Below are 21890 nucleotides of genomic sequence, written 5' to 3' on the forward strand. Positions count from 1 at the left end.
CATAGTGTGAAACCGAAATGTAGGAGGATTAGGTAATGCAATGTTATACAACATGTAATATAGAACCTTTAAGGCATATAAATGAATAGCAAGTATATCAAATGCATCAACTAACTTAAATGTTATCAAAATTCCATCCATATGAGTATCAAAATCTCAATTTTCAAGAATAAAATAATTATACAACCATTAAAAGTTCTATTTAGTCATTAAATCATAAATTCATAAGACAAGTAGAGAATGATTGATCTTCCTTGTTGTAGATGTGCTAAGAGTAGTTGCAAGTGAAAATTCAGCCAAAATCCACAAAAAAAAGTGAAAATTGAGAGTTCCAGCGAGATCCAGGGCGAGATATAGCGAGTTACAGCGAGATATAGCAAGATATTGCGAGATATGGCAAGATCTTGAGCAAGATATCCCAACTCGCTGCTCTCGCCCTCCATCTCGTCTCGCCAAGCTAATAAAACGAGAGATCTCCCACCATGCTCCCATCTCCTTTGGTCCGAAGCCTTTCAAATTCTTTGATATGTGGACGGCAAACGCCTCTTTCATTCCCACTATTTTGGAAGCCTGGTCTAAACCTATCCATTGTCACTCTTTACCTCTTATCACTTTCGCCCGCAAGCTTCGCAACACCAAAGAAGCCCTCTGCTCTTGGAACTCCTCTTCCTTCAGCAATATCTCGGATAGAGTCACTTCCTGCTGCTCAAGCCTTCATCTCACCCAATCCCTCCTTCAAAACCGTCTAACCCCACTCTTGCTGAGGAGGAAAATCCCTCTCCTCTGAGCTTTCTTCCTTGCTCTCCTCGGAAGAAAGCTCCCTCCGTCGAAAGCCCAGAATCAAATGGCTCAAGCTTGGGGACTCCAACACTACCTATTTCCACCGATCCCTCAAAGCCCGAAATAACTTCAATTCCATCCCATCCCTTATCACCATAATGGAACCTGCATTTCGATCTTGCCAAGCATCAAGGCTGAGATCGTCTCCTTCTTCTCCAACCTTCTCTCCCCCCTCTCTACCTCCTCCCCCCCTTCCCCCCAACCGCATTAACAAATTCATCGATCCCTCCTCCATCTCTTCTCTCTGTGTCATTCCCTATTCGGAAGAAATCCTTCTTGCCATCCACTCCCACAAGCCCAATAAGGCTCCGGGTCTTGATGGCTTCAGTATGGGTTTTTTCCTTGCCTCCTGGGATTTCATTGAGAGTGATCTTGTCCATGCCATCCGTAGCTTCTTCCTTAACCCCTCTCAGCTATCCTCTATTAATCAAACTTTCCTCTGTCTTATCCTCAAGAAGCCAGGAGCCTCCTCCCTCTCTGACTTCCGACCCATCTCCTTCTGTAACCTCCTCTACGAATTCATCTAAAAAATCCTAATGAATAGCTCAAAAAGGCGCTTCTGTCCTTTGTGAGTCCGAATCAATCAGTTTTTATCTTGGGACGTAGCATTGCGGATAACATTCTCCTTTGTACGGATATTGTCCATGGCTTTGATAGATCTTCCCCGACTGCACTCCTTAAAGTTGATCTTCATAAGGCTTTTAACTTTATTTGTTGGGATTTCATTAGTGATGTTCTTTCCTCCATAGGTTTTCCTCCCCCTTTCATCCATTGGATTGAAACTTGTATCTTTTCTCCCCGCTTGTCCATCTTCGCCAACGGATCCCCAGCGGGTTTCTTCCCCTCCCATGTTAGGATCCATCAAGGCTGCCCCCTTTCTCCTTATCCCTTCTCCCTCGCCTTAGAAGTCCTTTCCTGTATCCTTCAATCCAAGACTCACCATCTCCTTATTTCCCCCATTCCCAAGTGCAAGTCCCTAAACCTCACCTACATTGCTTTTGCTGATGATCTTATGATTTTCTCTAAAGCAAATCACATATCCATCTCCTCCATCCTCTTAGCCCTCTCATAGTTTGAATCTCTCTCGGGGCTTCAGGTCAATCTCGACAAGTCCACGATTTTTCTCTCTGGTGTCCCTAATCAGCTCCAAGCCTCTCTCCTTCAGCTCTCGGGTTTTAAGCCCGGCTCTTTTCCTGTGGTTTACCTCGGTCTCCCGCTAATCCCTGGTAGACTCACTCGTCACCACTGCCTCCCTATGCTTGACAATATCTGTAAGAAGCTGCAACTCTGGAAGGGTAAGCTTCTATCCTTTGCAGGGAGAGCGTCCTGATCCGCTTTGTGCTTCAGTCCACCTATCTCTATTGGTGTGAGATTTTCTCCATTCCCAAATCTACCATCCATGCTATAGAATCCTTATTATGTGCCTTCCTTTGGAAAGGGCAAGACACTGCATGCTTCATTCACCCGACCAGTTGATCTTTCATTTGCCGCCCTACCTCTGAAGGTGGTCTAGGAATCCGTCGGATCACTGATGTTAACTTAGCCTGCCTCCTCAAACTCATTTGGAAAATTGCCTCAAAGCATGACTCTATTTGGGTTAGGTGGGTCTACTCTTTCCATCTCCAGTCTGATTCCCTCTGGACTGTTCCTATGCCCTCCAACCCTTCATGGGTTTAAAGGAAAATTCTCCTGCTCCGGCCCCGTGCCATCTTTGCTATTTCTACCTCCATCTCCTCTGGCTCCTCCACCTCCTTCTGGCTTAATCCGTGGCATCGGATGTGCATTCTCTATAACCACTTTCGTCCCCGCAACGTCTATGACACCCATATCCCCAAAACCACCCCCTTGTCAAACTTCATCTCAAGTGGGTCCTTCCCCTCCCCATTCTCACACAGGTTTGGGAATCTCTTCCCCCTCTCACTAGAGACCTCATCATTTGGCTCCCTTCCCCTTCCAAATCTTTTTCCACTTCATCAGCCTGGAACCTTCTTAGATCCCATAAACCCAAGCCCCCTTGGTTTGATTCAAAGGTTACATTCCTTGTCATTCCCTTACCCTTTAGAGAGCCCTCAACCAAGCCCTTCCCACCCAATCCTTCCTTATTGACCGCCACATCCCTACTAACCCATATTGCATCCTCTGATGGAACGGTTTGGAGAGCCTTGAACACCTTTTCTTTCTTGCCCCTTCTCCAGATCTATCTGGGGAAAAACCATAGCCTCCATTTAGCCCCGTTCGAGGCGATCCTACGGGTTCTTGGATTTTGAGAAACTTTTCAGGTTCTTCCATCTGCGATCGGATTGGTAAACTAGTGTTTTGTGCCTTGATCCATCACCTTTGATGGGAGCGCAATCTTCGGAGATGGACCTCCAAATTAGGGGTGTAAACGGACCAAATTTGGATCGGATAGTGGTAATACCATATCCGCATCCTATTATATTCAGACGGATTCGGATAATATACTATCGGTTTCTGGACAAGATTTAGTCGAATTCGGATGATAATCGGATAGTTATTTTCTTAAGTAGATTATTCTAAATGGGCAAGAATACAGATTGAATATAAGTTTTTGACTACCTATTTACATCTTTACCATTTTATTTGTGAGGGCTAGGTTTGAAATTTAAGAATTTAGCAACTTTAGTAACTATTTTAGTAAAAAAATCTAGAAAAATAGTCACATATCACAAGTAAAAAATTCATAAAAATAAGAAAAATAAATTTAAATAAGTAACTTAATAATTTTATCGAACAGATAATAATCGGTAAGAAAGGGGTATACCATATCCGCATCCTATTAGTAATTAGATGAATTTGGATACCCCTAAACGGATGTGGATGCGAATGCGAATTCGGAAGCAGATTTCAGTTCTCCATTTACACCCCTAGTCCAAATCCCGCTGTATAGACAGGATTTGGAATGCCATCTATTTTGATGTATCTTCTAGGTTGTTAACTATGCCCCACCCCCTGTTGATGATACCCTAAGGAACAGGCTTATTGTTGTCTCCTGGGGTCTTAGTTCTTCTTTTCGATCTTCTAATTAGAGACCTTGTTCCCTTGTTTCCTGTTGTTTAATTTATTTATTCATTCATCCCAAAAAAAAAATTTGGAAATTCCAATTTTTTGCCACATCGTAACCGGCCTTGGAACCGAAATTGCGATCCTTGGAAGAAATAGAAATTTCATCAGCTGGCTATAGCACCAAATAAAATAGAAGCAACTTATAGAAGTTCCAATGAGCATCTATTGGCTCGAAAGAATCAGACAATTTGGATGCCACTACTGAAAGAGTACAGAGTCGACAGCGTTAGTATTCAAACATAAGGCCTTATTTGAGATCTTATGTTCAGCCCTAAGCAGGAAGAAAGAAGAAAATATTGAGTTAGAGGAGTTGTTTAATTTGCATCAGGAAAACAATACTATGCTTATAAATATGAGATTCTATTTTCACTTTGATGATCTAAGTAACTAGTTTTCTCAACTAAGTAAAAAATGGTAAACAGTGGTCCAGGCAAGTATTCACTTTGTTGATAGGTTGTACGCATAGTTCTTACAGCATCTAGGTAAGAAACATGTCCATGACAGGGGGAAAATCACCCACAATTGTTGTAAGTTGCAACCCCTTAATAGGGGGCTAGTGATAGGATCTTTTTTAAGAATCAGCAGGCAGTTTAGAATTAAAACCCTGCTGTTCTACTTTGGAACACAGTGGACAGCAGCTAAAAGTGCACCAAATGACCTGCAGCTAAGGTCGGTTTGACTTCCAAACCTTGGAGAGATGAATAGGGAAGTCTGGGTTAATTGGGGAGAGGTTCCAGGGTTCAGCCAGGCTAGGCGTGGGTCTTAAAATTGAAGAAAACAATTCTGGTTTGTTTTAATTTGCAGAAATATTCTTCAAGCTAAGGTCAAGGACTTAGGGTTTTGTAATTTCTAGGGTTTCTGAAGTAGGGTTAGGGTTAGGGCTCAGATTGAAGCTAGAGTGAGGGTAGGAGAAAATTGTTCTAAAAGGGTTCGGATTTTGGGGATTTTGGGTGAACGGCTAAGGGAATATAGGGATGTGAGCTACTTAGGGTTTCTAGGTTTAAGGGAAGAAGACGAATTGCAAGTTTTTACTAAACTAATGGTGGGGCTGTGACTAGTTTCAAAGAATGAAAAGAGGGAGAAGAGAATTGCAATCCTAGGGGGAAAGGAATGGGATGAAGAGGAAGGGGGATAATAGGGTTTTATACTGGGAGAGGCTGCTGCTGCCGCAAGGAAGGAAGAGGAGGAGGGAAGTCTGCACAAGGGATGGGGAGGGACATAGGGTAGCGAAGGGGTTGGGGATTGGATTAATTAGGGATGGACTGGAAGTGAGCTACTGGACTGATAGTGTTTCCAAGGCTGCCACAGGCGTGAAGGAGTAACCAAGCTGGATATTACAAAAAATTGTAAAACTCCAAATCGTGGGGATCCTTCTTGGATCTCATGACACTCTGTCTCCAAACTCAGTCTTTTTATTAATTTCATCAAATCTGATTTGCTACAACTGAGTGGGGCTTATTTGGAGTCTTACATTAACTTCCCAATTGGACTCAACCATTTGGATTAGAATTCCCCTTCTTAGACTCAACTTCAAAACAAACTAGGAAAAGGTCTCTTGCTAGAGTTCCTAAACAAATAAAACTTGCAAAATAAAACAACCAACTTCAAGAAGGAATCCAGCTTTAAAATAGAATTCCAACTAGGACTCCTAAACAGATTAGGACTCCAACTACTTATTCAATTGAAAAACAAAAAGTGGATCCCAACTCCTAAAATTATTATGGATTTTCCTGAGCCACTTGGAGCTCCATAGGGGTTGGGGAGATGACCCTTTTGCCCCTATAGGATTGGCCACCTTATAGGGCCACTATTTATGACCTGGTTTGGACCCAGTTTCTGCCTTGCCCTTGGATGCCAATCCTGGCTACATCAGCAACAACAACCAAGGCGGCAAGGTGTTACCTAGGTGACAAGGCACCCCCAAGACACCCAAGCGCCATGAAAACTATTGAGAAACACTATGTTGGTAGAATGGCTTATAGTGATCAGTGTCATCACAAGCCCTCTATTTATAATAAAGTGGAAAGAACACTACTACATAAATACCCTTACTTGGGTAACAAGAAATAGAAATTTACATGAACACAAACTCTAATAGAATTGAACTTCTAGTAGAACTCAACCAACACTCCCCTCAAGTTGAAACATAGATATTAGTCATGCCCAACTTGCCTATAATAAGAAGAAAATCTCCTTCTTTCAAACCCTTAGTGAAAACATCTGCCACTTGGTCTCCAAACCTCACAAAAGGCATGTAGATAAACCATTGTTCCAGCTTTCCTTTGACAAAAAACCTGTCAATTTCAATGTGTTGTTCGATCATGTTGCACCGGATTATTAGCAATACTAATAACAGTCTTGTTGTCACAATATAACATCATAGGGTTTGGAACTTGGACAATATATTGTAGCAAGCCTTTCAACCATAATAGCTCACAAACTCCACGAACCATAGTTCTATATTTAGCTTCGATAATGGATAAAGCTACCACATTATGTTTCTTACTTCTCCAAGTAACTAGATAACCTCCAACAAAGGTACAGTCAAGGTAGGAGATCTCGTGAGATATCTCGCTATCTGGAGATAGCGAGACGAGTCGAGAGGGGAGAGATGGAAGATCTCGACACGAGATCTCGCCAAAGGTGGTCCAACCACCTGTTTAGTGGGTTTTAAAACCCCCTGTCTCGCTCAAGAGAGACATATCTCGCCTCTCTCTTGCCTCTCTCTCGCTGCAAGTTGCAAAATTGACCGAAAAGTTGATTTTTTGCCGGAATTTGTTGGGGATTCAACTTCTAAACATTCTTAACACATCTACAACAATAGATAATCATCATTCAAGCCTATTTCAACTAGATCTTCAAAAGGCTAAGATTTTTCCCCAAATTTGAATTTTTTTTTTTCCAGATAAAATGTTCTACTATGGGTATGTGAGTGTAGTATAAATATATGTTGATCTACTAGCTTTGATCTACACTTTCATGGAAACAAATTTAATTTTTTGTAATTAAATTTCTTTTGAATTTTCATATTTAAAAAACATATTATCAAAAAAATTAAAATTATAAATTATAAAAAAAATACTTATAATATAAATGTGATTATCACTTATGTTAAACTACATTGAGAGGGCTACAATCCCATGTATTCATATTTTGATTATCATGCTTGTTGTATTTATTTTTATTTTTTTAATTAAATGATGAAATAAAATAATTATTGATTATCATGCTTGCTGTATTTATTTTTATTTTTTAATTAAATAATTAAATAAAATAATTATAAAAATAATATTTTATTAATTTTTTTATGCCTATTATGTAGTTTATTTTAAAATACAAACATGTTTGTTTGAACATTGTATATATGTTATCTTAGAAAACAGTGTGTGTTTTGTTGTTTTATAAATTGTTTTTACATAAAATAACTATAAAAAATAATATTTTATTAAAAAAATAATATTTTATAAAAAAAATATCTTCTTTTTTTTTTTAAATGATGCTCATATTAGGTAGTTTATTTTAAAAATACAAACATGTTTGTGTGAGCATTGTACATATGTTATCTTAGAACAAAGTGTGTTTCGTTGTTTTATGAATTGTTTTTACATGTTTTTATTTATCTAAAAATTATTCTAATGATTATTTGGGAACATTCATGTATGTATTTCAGTGTTGTACACTTGTATCTTAAATGGCAACTAGTGGGAGTGGCGGCACTGGTACTGGGACTGGGATTCAGGACATTGCTTGATAACATAGGGATCTGACTGCCGACAAGAAAAAATCCCGATGCAAGTATTACCTAAAGACCTTAAATTCTGGTGTTCAACCAGATTAAAGCAACATTTGGCTGGTGGTTAGAAAGATGTTTCCACGTGTCCCAAGGTTCTTTATAAAGTGCAAAAAGCAATTGGATCAACTTTAAAGGGAGGGAAACAAAAAAAAAATGAACAGATGGCACAAAAGTAAAGGAAATTTGAGGATACAGTGCTGGCTAGACCTTTTGTTGATGTTGATGAGGAGTCGGACAACGATGAGGAGAGGAGGGTTATGGGGACATTCATGGCAAATAGAAGAGAACGAGCAATCTCTAAAAGATGCCTATTCTTCTGTTTGGCCACTCCATTTTGGGTCGCAATAACAACACAACTAGTCTGATGTATTATGCCAAAATCAGAGAGGTATCTCTGAAATTCTTGTTCACTAAACTCGGTTCCATTGTCACTGCGAAGGACCTTCACAGTGGCATTGAATTGAGTTTTAACCATATTATGAAAATCTTAAAAACATCAAAAAACTTCATTTTTTTTGTTTTTAAAAAATAAATCCATGTTGTGCGAAAATGACAATCAATAAAAGTAACAAAAAAACGATGGTCAGTAATAGATATACGGCAACAAGGCCCCCACACATCACTATGAATTAACATAAAAGGAATAGAACTTATATTATTATGAGAAGGCAAATAACTTGAACGAATCTGTTTAGCAAAAACACAAGCTTCACAACAAAAAAAATTCCTATTACAAGATGAGACTTAATAAGGGAAAAGTTTTCTCAGAGTTCCTATAGGGGGATGGCCTAGCCTACGATGCCACTGGTGGAGAACTGACAAATTGACCGGATGAGGAGTAGCAAGCATAGCAGAAGAAGACGCTCCATTTGATTCCAACAAGTAGAGGCCATTATCTAGTTTACCACGTCCAATCTCCTTCCCCGTTACCAGATCCTGAAAGACACAGTAGGAGGGAAAAAATATCACTGTACAATTCAAGTCATTGGTAAGACTACTAAAGAAAAGAAGGTTAGTAGAAAAAGATGGAACATGTAACAGTGAAGACAAAGAAAGGGACGGTGAATGTTGTATGGTTCCCTTTCCAGCAATGGAAGAGTAAGAACCATTAGCTATACGGACCTTATCTTTCCCTAAGGTAGGTAAAATAATTCAAGAAAAGAGAAGCAGAACCTATCATATAGTCTATTGCTCCAGTATCAATAATCCATGGAGCAGAAACTAAAGAAGCATGGAAGCCATTAAATAAAATACCTGAAGTAGCAAGGTAGGAATTTGAATGTGTAGTTGACGAGGTATTGGAAGAGGCAGTGGCAATGGCAGCGGTAGATGACTATAAAATGCGCCTTAGAGCAAGCAACTCTTCCTAGGAAAAACCGATATCTGAAGTAGGTGCGGTAGAAACAGTTTCTAAATAATGAGCCTTGGGTTTACCTTTCTTTTGAGCCCTTTTTTGTTCAAAATCTATAGGTTTCCCATGCAATTTCCAGCATGTGGCTTTGGTATGATAAGGCTTGTGGCAATGCTCACACTTAACCATATCTTTGACTGATTCTGTTCGGGACACCATACTCACACTCTGAAGAGCAGATTTTTCCACTATTGGGTGATGTAACATAGTCAGACGACGACTCTCCTCACATTGAACAAGCGCATAGGATTGTTCCAGTATAGGAAAGGGAGAGCGACTTAAAACCTGTACTCGAATCGCATCATACTCCACATTTAAGCCAGCCAAAAAATCATACACCCGAATTTTGTCAACATATTTCTTGTAGGCAACCACATCATCAGGATTAGTCGGTTGGTAGTCACCATATTGGACTAACTCTTGCCAGAGAGAGCGTAATTCAGCATAGTACTGGACAACTGTCAGCTCTTTCTGTTTGGTCTCACAAAGTTTCTTTCATAGCTCATAAATTTGAGCATCATTCCCTAGTTGGCCATAAGTTTCTTTAGTAGCCTTCCAAATCTGGGCTGCTGTATCCAACAATAAATATCCCCTGGCTAGATTCGGATGCATAGAATTCAAGAGAAATGACATGATCAGAGAGTCGTGTGAAATCCACTTATCCTGAAGAATGCCAGCAATCAAAGGTTTGGTTGTAGTGCCCATAATATGACCGACTAGACCTCGTCCAGTAATTGTCAAATAGGCGGAACGAGACCAGATCAAGTAATTGGTTCCATCGAACCTAACAGAGAGTGATGGAAGGTTGGGATAATTTTCATGACTTGTCAGGACCACAGAAACATCCGGTGTAGTCATATCTTCAGTCCACTCACTTCTGAAAATGGCCAGAAAAATCTGCAGAAAATATCATGACTTGTTGATCAAATCTGCTGGAGAAAAAACTAATAAAAACTGCTGTTCTACAGGCTGCAAACTGGTTCTGAAATATCCCAGGAAGGTGTAAGAAGTCAAAAAAATATATATCTCTGAGCAGTGGTATTTTTCGGATTCAATGTTGCAGGAATCTGCTGATCAATATTGCATAAAGCCTGCTGTTAGAAGAATCTGAAACATCACAGGAGGTTTAAAAACTCCAAAAAAAAATTCTGCATTGCAGTAGAGAAGAGAATAGCAGAAACAAAGGAGAAAAGAGAAGAGGAAGAAGCTGTTTAATGGCAGAAACACAGCCAGAAAGAGAGCAAAGGCGGAAGAAGAAGAAGAAAAAAAATCAATACAGAGATAGGTGGAAGAAAAAAATAAAAAAGAAGAAAGAGAGAAGCAGAAATAAAATTTTGAATTTGTTCTTGGTGTTGTAGAGCACAAGAGGAAGAAGAAGAAACAAAGGAGTGTCTCCTGGCAATGGCGGAAACAGAAGAAGAAAAAAACAGAAAGAGATAGGCGGAAGAATGTAATGGGATTTTAAAGGGGATACCAATGCAATGTGGAATGAGATGGCTATGTGTATTAAGAAGGTGGCTAAAGATGTTCTAGGTGAATCCAAAGGTAAGATCCATTCTTATAGAGAGACGTGGTGGTAGGATAGTGAGGTTCAAGCTGCCATTAGGAATAAAAAAGTTAGTTTTAAAACATGACAAAGAACTAAGGATGTTGAGGATCTTCAAAGGTATAGGTTGGATAGAAATGAAGCTAAGAAAATTGCGGGAAAAGCAAGGGAAAGGAAGTATGAAGAGTTATACAATAAGCTGGGCACAAAGGAATGGGAAAAATCTATTTATAAGATAGCTAAGATGAGGGATAGGAAGAGTAGAGATCTTGACCATGTTAGATGTATTAAAAATGGAGATGGTAAAGTATTAGTTTGTGAGGAGGATATGAAGAAAAGATGGGAAACCTATTTCTCTAGTTTACTAAATGAGCATTCTTCAAGCACTTATGTTTCGGACGATTACACTTTTCACCAAGGCACCAATGTCCGAACTTATATACGTAGAATTTCAATGTTCGAAGTAAAAGAAGCTTTAAGGAGGATGAAACTCGGCAAGACACAAGGTCCTGATGAAATCCCAATTGAGGTATGAAAGAGCTTAGGAACCCATGGACTAGTTTGGTTGACTAAGTTGTTTAATAATATTATGAGCACAGGGAAAATGCCAGATGATTGGAGGAGAAGGGTTGTGGTTCCAATTTACAAAAATAAAGGAGACATTCAAAGTTGTAATAAATATAGAGGCATTAAATTGATGAGCCATACGATGAAATTATGGGAGAGAATAATTGAAACCCGTTTGAGACACTTAACTACAGTTACGGAGAACCAATTTGGGTTTATGCCGGGAAGATCTACAACGGATGCTATCTACTTAATTAGAAGACTTATGGAAAGGTATAGAGAATGTAGGAAAGACCTTCATATGGTATTTGTTGACCTAGAAAAAGCTTATGATAGAGTCCCTAGAGCGTTAATTTGGCAAGTACTAGAGAAAAGAAGTGTTGCAAGTAAATATGTAGATATAGTTAAGGTCTTAAGGATATGTATGATGGTTCGGTGACTAGTGTTAGAACAGTGGGGGGACAAAGTAATGAATTCCCGATAACAGTTGGGCTACATCAAGGGTCAACTTTAAGCCCATATCTATTTGCACTAGTAATGGATGAATTAACCAAAGACATTCAAGATGAGGTACCCTGGTGTATGCTTCTTGCGGATGATATTGTGTTGATTGATGAGACCCAAGTGGGGATTAATACCAGATTAGAATCATGGAGAGTAGCTTTGGAATCAAAAGGCTTTAAACTTAGTAGATCGAAGACAGAATATCTAGTTTGTAACTTTAGTCATGATCGGGCAGATGATGAGGTGGTGATACTTGACGATAAAGAGATTCCTCAGAGTGATTGTTTTAGGTACCTAGGTTCAATCATAAGTAAAAGAGGTGATTTAGAGGATGAGGTTTCCCAAAGAATTAAAATAGGGTGGATGAAGTGGAGAGGTGCGTCCGGGGTCTTATGTGATCAGCGCATTCCATTAAAGCTTAAAGGAAAATTTTATAGAACAGTTGTTTGACCAGCTATGATGTACGGTGCAGAGTGTTGGGCTGTTAAAAAGAATCATATAGATAAACTCAATGTAGCAGAAATGAGGATGCTAAGATGGATGAGTGGCAAAACTATGATGGATAAGATAAGGAATGATCATATTAAAGTTGGTCTGGGAGTTGCTCCCATAAGTGATAAGCTTAGAGAAAGTCGTTTGAGGTGGCACGGCCACGTTCAACGGAGACCTATAAATGCTCCTGTTCGGAGAAGTGATATAATCCATATTGAAGGAACTAGAAAAGCTAGGGGTAGACCTAAGATAACCTTAGGAGAAGTGGTGAGAAAGGATATGTATAGTTTAGGCCTTGTATCTAGCATGGCCTCGAACAAAACTAATTGAAGGGCAAGAATCCATGTAGCCGACCCCATTTAATTGGGACAAGGCTTATTGTTGTTGTTGTTGTTGTAGATAGGCGGAAGAAAAAAAGAAGAAAGAGAGAAGCAGAAAAAAAGAAGAAAAAAAAAAGAATGTGTCCTTGGTGTTGTAGAACACAAAAGGAAGAAGAAGAAACAAAGGAGAAGAAGAGAAGATGGGTATGGTAGAAACAGAAGAAGAAAAAAAAAATAGAAAGCCGAGGTGGAAGAAAGAAGAGAAAAGACAAAAAGAAAGAAAAAAATCGCGGGAAGAAAGAAAGAAGGAAAAAGAAAAAAATTACCTTGGTTTTCTTGATTCTAATTTAACTTGGCTCTAATACCATGTGGAAATAATTGAATCCTTAGGTCATCAATGTGACCCCTAAGCTTCCTATTTATAATAATGTGAAATATACAAAGTTACATAATTACCCTCACTAACCAACTGAATAATAATAATTTGAACCACAAGTTATAATTAAACCAACCCACAAATAAACCGAACCAACCAACATGTTTCATTATACAACATATATGTCTTACTATCATTCACAACAAAAGTCTACTTACTAACTAAATTGAAATGAGATAAACAAGGAATATCCAACTATTGTGATCACATGAATAAAATTATTCTTGGTCGATCCTTCATTATACCCCTGAATGTCGTCATATTCATGGATTGCCTTGGACACCGTCACATAAAGCCAAACATATATTTAGGCCCAAGGCCATGGTCAATAGTTAATCCGTTAATTATGACTAAAACCGCATTTGGACAATGGTAAAACTACTATTTCCAGAACATTATAACAACGAAGTACAAATGGATGCATGCATGCATCAAAACATCCATAAGAAAAAATAAATCCCTAATCATATATATCATCAATATCAATTTATTAGCTCCCACTAAACAAGCATAAATTCAATTAAGAACAAATCATAAGCTCAATTAAAATTGTCAAATAACAATAAAATGAGTGAATAAGTTCAATCCTCAAAATATATAAAAACTACTAACGAAAATAGGCTTCATCTCCCAGATTACTCTTTCTTCCCATCCTTGGCGTCTTTCTTCTCCAGCCAAGATTTACGTGCATTACAATCTCTTTTAAAATGTCACTTTTGATCACACCAGTGACACATAATATCACCATGATTATTCTTTTCCTTGTTATGGATGATACTTGTTTTTCTTGAAATAATTTTGTTCGTTCTTGTGAGACCCACTAGCAGATGCTTTGTTGTCTTCAACTAGATTTATAGTCTCGATTTTTGTCATTTTCTTGTCGCTTTCTTCTTGAGCACATATGGAAATGAAGTTTTTCATGGTCTTTTCCTTTGTCTACACATTAAGTGAAGTTCTAAGCGTAGCATATGACTCTGGAAGAGATTTGATAACAAGATGAACTAGAAATCCATCATCAATCATTGTCCCAATATCCATTAATTTGTTTGCTATAGAAGACATCTCCATAAGATATTCTTTAACCCATCCTGTACCATCAAATGTGGATAAAGTCAGCTTGGACATCAATTCTCTTTTCTCACCCTTTTGTGATAACTCAAACACTACTTTTACCTCTGCAAGATATTCTACTGCAGTGTCATTCATCTCCACACTGTCACGCATGGACTCAAAGATGGACTTTTTCATTATTATTAAACTTTTATTGTTGGTTGTCAGCCATTATTTATGCTTTAACTTCTCGTACCATCAAATTGTTGAATATTTCTTATTTATCTCATTTCGATTTAGTTAGTAAGTAGACTTCTGTTGTGACTGATAGAAAAACATATATCGTATAATGAGACATATATTCTACTATTGTCCAACATTGGTGAACTTGTTAGCTGGATCAAAAATGAATGGCAAATTTTGTGATTGAGATTCCATGGCCACATCAATTTATTATAACAGAATAATTAATCTAGCAATTTATTATAACAGAGTATTATAACAAAGTGGGAGATTGTTAGATTTATCCTAGACAATATATGGGTTTGGATAAAGTACTAAAGTTAATAATTGATGCAGGTCTCAACACATGGCGTTGCCATTAAGTTTGAAATCGGCCAAACCGATCCATTGTGGAAGTGTACTAAGGTTTGGGATTGCTATTATAAATAGCTATGTTGGGTCCCTAATCACTAAATTCTTTTTGTTATCTTCTCTCTCAAAGAGGTATGTTAGGAAATACGAGAGAATGGAGAACACTTCGTCACTTGGCATTCAAAGTTTGGATTAATCTTCCTCAACACCTCTCGTCTAAGTTATGCACAACCCAAATATTAGGATTAGAGAAAGAAAAAAAAAACCCAACGATTACTCCATCAGCAAGAAATAACCAAGTCTATTTATCGGAAAGTTCAAACTTAGAAGGAATGACAAAATACTTATTTCTTCACTGAAAACCACAAATACAAGTAAAACAGAAAGTAGAATTTTACGAGTTTTACCTGATTGGGTCTTCCAATATTTGATGAAGAGGAAGAAGCAGACGAACTCCGAGTAGAGCCGGGTATTGGACCTTTGAGAGGAAAGTATCTGTTCTTCTCCGGATCATAATAATAGCCCGGAAGCTCTGCAGATTAACAAAAATTTGAACATACGAAGGAAATTAAGCAAATAGTCAGCAAGACAGGGAGCGAACTCTTCCGAAATAAGATTGGAACAAGAAAAATGATTCAGTTACAAAGAGAGAGAGAGAGAGAGAGAGTGAACCTTGCGGCATGCTTCTAGGAGTAATGAGAACCAATAAAAGAAAATTAAAAAAAAAAAAAAGGAAGTCTTTCTAAGGGTGAAGGCCGAAATACAACTTAGCACATAAAACACAAGCAGAGACTAGAGGGGACGGAATGAAATACAGGTTTGATTTTTCAAAAACCTCCCACGGCATAGGCAACGTTCTTCTCACGGTCAAAACTCAAAACTGGACCTGGGATTTTATAGTTTCGCGCTCTGCGGCAGCCGACAAAGACGCAAGCTTTTAGGCGGATTACCGAGTACGAAACCCAGGGCCCGTCTGTGAGGGCCGATATATCATAAACCCCACACGTAACGGGTCGGAGTTTCGGTATCGGATCTTTATTTGCGGCAGCCGTTGTTGTTAGCAGCCGGAGGTCCAGATTTTGCCTCGTATGCAAAATATGATCAAACAATGTTAATTAAAAAGACAGGGTTGATTATAAGTATATTTTTTTGTTTTACATTGAAAGGTCTTATATTTTAAAAATTTACAAATCCAAACCCCCTGATTTTAGGATTTTGCTTCAGTGTTGCGCATTAAATGCGCAACACTGAGCTATGAACGGCTCAGATTGAGCCAGAAAATAAAAATAGATTATAGGCGTTGATTTAAAACATGTGAAGGTTTAGTGTTTTAAGTAGGTAAACCGGTTCGGCTCAAAATATTTTAAAACCAATTCGGCTAAAAACTAAACCAAACCGCTCAATTCAAAAGTTTCGTCTTCTTCATTGTTCGAAAAGCAATCTGAGAGGAGAGAGAAACAGAGAACCCGAGAGAGAGTGATGTGCGATCGTCTATTCATTCTCAAACCCTAAAGTTGGTAAGGCAAGCACTGGTTCTTCCATCACTGCCTTCATTCTATCTTTATCTACATTTTAGATGTTTTATCATCAAGAAACAAGTGCTTGGCCTGGAGTCTTATCAAACCTAACAGCCTCTGAAAATTGTTGCACAATGTCATGTTATTGCTGCAAGATTAGGATAAAAGGAATTTAGAGAAGGGGGAGGTTGCATGATTTCTCCACAGTAAAATCTTTACCTGATATTTGATCTGGGGAACATTCATCACCCAGAATAGATGATCGCACATCACTCTCTCTCGGGTTCTCTCTTTCTCTCTCCTCTCAGATTGCTTTTCGAACAATGAAGAAGACGACCTAGTTTCCCTCGATTTGAAACTTTTAAATTGAGCGGTTTGGTTTAGTTTTTAGCCGAATTGGTTTTAAAATATTTTGAGCCGAACCGGTTTACCTACTTAAAACACTAAACCTTCACATGTTTTAAATCAACGCCTGTAATCTATTTTTATTTTCTGGCTCAATCTGAGCCGTTCGCAGCTCAGTGTTGCGCATTAAATGCGCAACACTGAAGCAAAATCCCTGATTTTATCACACCCTAATCATTCATTCCAAACCCTAGATCGGTTTCAATTCTTCACCTCTATCAGATATCCTATAAAATAAATAACCTTTGAATGGTGAAGAGAGCAAAGATGAAACTGCTGAAGAATCGAACAAAGAAACTGATAACATGGAGAAAAAATAACGAAAAATGACTAACCTTATTGGGAATCCTTCAACCTACCCAGTTTTACTGGTAGAGCAAATACCCAAGGCAGTTGATAAAGCAAAGTTGTTCAAGTGGAAGTGCATTGAAGTAGGTAAGCATACTGACGGTCTCTCCCAAATGCTCCATTCCACTCTCCATTTCACCACCTCCAACCCTTCTCTCTACGAACACTCCCTCTGATGTATCATCGCCGATGTGACAATGAGAGCAAGAGACCCACTTTTAGACGGCTGAGAGAACACTATAAACTATAAAGAATATACAAGAGGGAAACTACACATTGCTAATTTGCTAGTGGCATGGCAAATCTTTTCCCCAAAATTCAAAATGACTCTCCACTGATATTCCTAGAAAACTTAAGAGCATGAAAACTTGTTCCCAAAATAACAACGACAGTCCATCCATACAATCAGTAATATCCACCCTTGCTCCTTAGCTAGATGGCAAAGCCTTATTTATCATGGCATGGCCCAATTTGTTACGGGCCCAATGATATAATATTAATGGGCCACATATGGTCTAGCCCAACTTAGCAAGAGTTATAATGGGTTACACTTAACCCACATTCTATAAAGAATGGAGATTTTAAAGGAATATTACAACTAGAAAATATATTGTATCTAGAAATGTCCTTAGAAATATTTAGATCTACTAGGACGTTCCTAATCATTAGATTATAGACACTTGTACATAATCATAACCATTCATGGTATCCTACCTCACCTATAAATAGGGGAATGAACCATTTGTGCAAACCATCAAACAAGTGACCAATACAAGTTCTCTCAAGTTTCTCTTTGAAGCTTTCCAAGCTTTTTTCTACTCTCTCTCTAGTTGGATTTTTGGCTGACTTTGTGCAAGGAGTGCTAAGTGTCGGTGTAGTTGGCTTAGTCAGGAACTAAGGGCGTGATATTTGTGGTATCAGAGCTTCAGTTGGGTGTGTCAAGCTTGTGGGAAGACACGATGACGAGCAAGTCCAAGATGTGCAATGGTGCACAAGACGAGCTAAACCGTAGGAGGGAGACCCACACCACCAAGGATAAGCATAAGGGCAATGAAAAGTCCGTTGAAGTTGGTGCTACTATAGAGCCACGTCTAACACTAGTAAAGTTGGCAATGGCCGAGGCAAGGGAACGCCTTGACATGGGGGGAGCAAAGGACCGAAGAGCTCGATGGCCGAATGGATGAGCTCAAGGAATTCCTATTGGGTGCTCTTAACACCATGGAGCACAAACAACAACAACAACTTGATGCTCTTCATACCAAAGTGGTGGAAAGGATTGTCATGGTAGAAGCTCGTGTGCACGAATTAAGTGGAGAGTTAGCAATGTATAGGAGAACCATGATTGGAGGAAATGTGTGGCATGAAACACCAAAGGTGGAGGTGCCAAAGCCCAAAACATTTGAGGGAACAAGAGATGCCCGAGAGGTTGACAACTTCCTATGGCATATGGAGCGCTATTCTGAGGCTATGTCGATGGAGGACGAGCCCACCAAAATCAAGACCGTGCAACTCTACCTCACCAAGAGAGTAACTCTATGGTGGAGACGAAGGTACAATTACATATAAAGGGGTACGTGCACCATAGACACATGGGAAGACTTCAAGAAGGAGCTTAAGAAGCAATTTTATCTGGAGAATGCTGCATTCTTGGCTCAAAAGAACATCAAGAGGCTAAAACACACGGGGTCGATTCGGGACTACGTGAAGGAGTTCTCGACGCTCATGTTGGAGGTCCCAAGTATGACCGAAGAGGAACTTCTCTTCAACTTTATGGATGGACTCCAAAATTGGGCCTCGCAAGAGCTACAACGTCGAGACGTGCAGGATCTTGCAATGGCTATAGCGGTGGTGGAGTCCTTAATAGAGTTTAGAAGGGATGAGTTTAAGGCCAAGAAGAGCAACAATGGAAAAGGTGGGGTAGAGAAGGGATCAAAGATCGACCACACGAAGGAAGGCACAAATAAGTTCTCTTCGAACAAGGAAGGTGGCAAGCAAGAAAAGAAGAAGAAATTCCAACCCAAAGACAAGTGTTTCCTTTGTGATGGACCACATTGGGCTAGGGACTGCCCAAAACGGAAGGCTCTAAGTGCACTACTCGAAGACAAGAATGAAGAGGAGGCGCATGTGTGATCGTTGCAGCAGCTTGGTGCCATCAAGGCCAAGGAGGACAAAGACCCTACATCACCAAAGGGGTTGATGTACGTGGAGGCACGTATCAATGGCAAGATGGCAAGGGCCATGGTTGATACAGGGGCAACACACAATTTTGTCTCAACGGAGGAGGCAAAGCGTTTGGGACTCAAAATGAGCAAGGAAAGAGGGAGTCTTAAGGCCATTAACTCGAAGGCACTCCCTATCGAGGGAGTTGCCAATGGAGTCGAGATGACAATTGGGGCATGGAAAGGCACCGTGGACTTGTCGGTCGTGACAATGGATGATTTTGAATTAGTGCTTGGCATGGAATTCATGAGATGGGTCAAGGCTTTACCCATGCCATTCATAAGCAAGGTGTGCATTATGGAGGAAGGAGCACCATCTATGGTCCCGACGGTACAAGGGACTAAGGAGGGGTTGAAGCTTCTTTCGGCCATGCAACTGGAAAAGGGAGTCAAAAAGGGACAAGTCACATATTTGGCAGCACTCTTGGAAGACAAGGAGGATGCCCCCAAGGTGGCATTACCAAAGGAGATCGAGAGATCAAGAGAACTCTAGAGGAGTTCAAGGATGTGATGTCCCCGAAGCTACCCAAAATACTACCACCAAGGAGGGAGGTGGATCATGCAATCAAGTTGGAGTCGGGTGCCAAACCACCAACAATGGCACCTTATTGGATGTCCCCACCGGAGTTGGATGAATTAAGGAAGCAACTCAAGGAGCTATTGGATGCAGGCTACATACAATAGTCGAAGGCACCATATGGCACACCAGTGTTGTTCCAATGGAAGAATGACGGATTGTTGAGGCTATGCATCGACTATAGGGCACTCAACAAGGTAACTATCAAAAAGAAGTATCCCATTCCTTTTATTGATGATCTCTTTGATAGGCTTGGCGGTGCAAGATACTTCACCAAGTTGGATTTGCGGTCTGGGTATTACTAAGTCCAATCGCGGAGGGTGACGAACCGAAGACTACTTGTGTGACTCGATATGGGGCATATGAGTTCTTAGTGATGCCCTTTGGCCTCACCAATGCACCAGCCACATTTTACACCCTCATGAACAAGATATTCCACTCTTACCTCAACAAATTCATGGTCGTGTACTTGGATGACATCGTCATCTATAACAACACATTGGAGGAACATGCACAACATCTTAGGTTGATTCTTCAAACCCTAAAAGAGAATCAACTATACGTGAAGACGGAGAAGTGCACATTCGCACAAGAGGAGGTGATGTTCCAAGGTTATACGGTAAGGGGCGGAACATTGAGAATGGACGAGAGCAAGGTGAAATCAATTCAGGAATTGGAGGCACCCACCAAGGTTGGTGAGTTAAGGTCTTTTATAGGACTTGTGAACTACACTGGAGGTTCATTGCAGGATACTCAAAGAGGGTAGCTCCACTCATGGATCTACTAAAGAAGAACAAGGCGTTGGAGTGGTCCGATGCTTGTCAAGATGCCTTTGATGATTTAAAGAAGGCAGTGATGGAAGAACCAGTGCTTGCATTACCAACTATGGCATGCCATTTGAAGTACATACGGATGTGTCCGACTTTGCAATTGGAGGGGTGCTAATGTAATAAAGACACCCTATTGCATATGAGAGTCGCAAGCTCAATGAGACGGAGCGGCGCTATACAGTGCACGAGAAGGAGATGACTGTTGTAATGCATTGCCTAAGGACATGGCGACACTACTTGTTGGGATTGAGGTTCATGGTGAAGATGGATAATGTGGCTACTAGCTACTTCCAAACCCAAAAGAAGTTAAGTCCAAAGCAAGTTAGGTGGCAAGACTTTCTAGCAGAATTTGACTTCACCTATGAGTATAAACTCGGGAAAGCAAACGAGGTGGCCAACACACTAATTCGAAAAGCAGAGTTGGCATCTCTTAGCCAATTGGAAGGAGAATTGTTGAGCTTTATCAAGGAGGGGACAAGTATGACCCAATGGCTAAGAGCTTACTCACCCTAGCCAAGATGGTAAAATAAGGCAATTTTGGGAAGATGATGGTGTTTTCTATGCCAAGAAGAAGAGGATTTTTGTTCCTAAGTGGACCAACCTAAGGAGGATCTTTGTTCCTAAGTGGAACAACCTAAGGGGGAACCTTATCCGTGAATGCCACGACACCAAGTGGGCTGGTCACCCAGGGCAAAGACGCACACGTGCATTGTTGGAAGCAGCCTACTATTGGCCTCAGATGCGGGATGATATTGAGGCTTATGTAAGGATTTGTCTTGTGTGGCAACAAGACAAGGTGGAGCAACAACCACCACGGGGTTTGTTGGAACCATTGCCTACAGCAAGTCATGCTTGGGAGAGTATATATATGGACTTCATCAGCACTCTACCTAAGTCTGAAGGATGTGGGTCAATTATGGTGGTCGGCTATCCAAATATGGCACGTTTGTGGCAGCACCAAGGGATTGCACGGTGGAAGAAGCAGCAAGATTATTCCTAAAGAATGTGGTCAAGTATTGGAGGGTGCCACCATTGATCATTAGTGATCGTGACCCTCGCTTTACACGGAGGTTTTGGGCGGAATTGTTCGAGTGTTGGGCACATCCTTGCGGTACTCAACGAGCTTTCATCCCTAAAAGGATGGACAGACTGAATGTGTCAACAACTTACTTGAACTATACTTGAGGCACTTTGTGAGTGCCAACCAGCGAGATTGGGCCAAGTTGCTTGATGTGGCTCAACTTTCATACAATCTCCAAAGAAGCGAGGCCACAAATCAAAACCCATTTGAGATCGCCACCGGGCAACGACCGTTAACATAACACACTATAATGACGGGTTATACAAGAAAGAGCCC

At 40.0% G+C, this 21890-nt stretch overlaps 1 protein-coding gene across 1 annotated transcript in view; it reads right to left on the bottom strand.

The window, feature by feature from the left end:
- LOC149006093 (uncharacterized) overlaps positions 1-15583 on the bottom strand; it is a 57315-nt gene extending 41732 nt beyond the window's left edge. Inside the window, 2 exon segments of the mRNA XM_089168624.1 lie at positions 15045-15169; positions 15310-15583. Of these exon segments, the coding sequence (XP_089024750.1) occupies positions 15045-15169; positions 15310-15319 (135 nt within the window). The 5' untranslated portion in view covers positions 15320-15583.
- Between the last annotated feature and the right edge of the window lie 6307 nt (positions 15584-21890).

The sequence above is a fragment of the Hakea prostrata genome, chromosome 9 (assembly GCF_041222555.1).
Source record: "Hakea prostrata isolate BN-2017 chromosome 9, UWA_Hpros_2, whole genome shotgun sequence".
Taxonomy (NCBI): Eukaryota; Viridiplantae; Streptophyta; class Magnoliopsida; order Proteales; family Proteaceae; genus Hakea; species Hakea prostrata.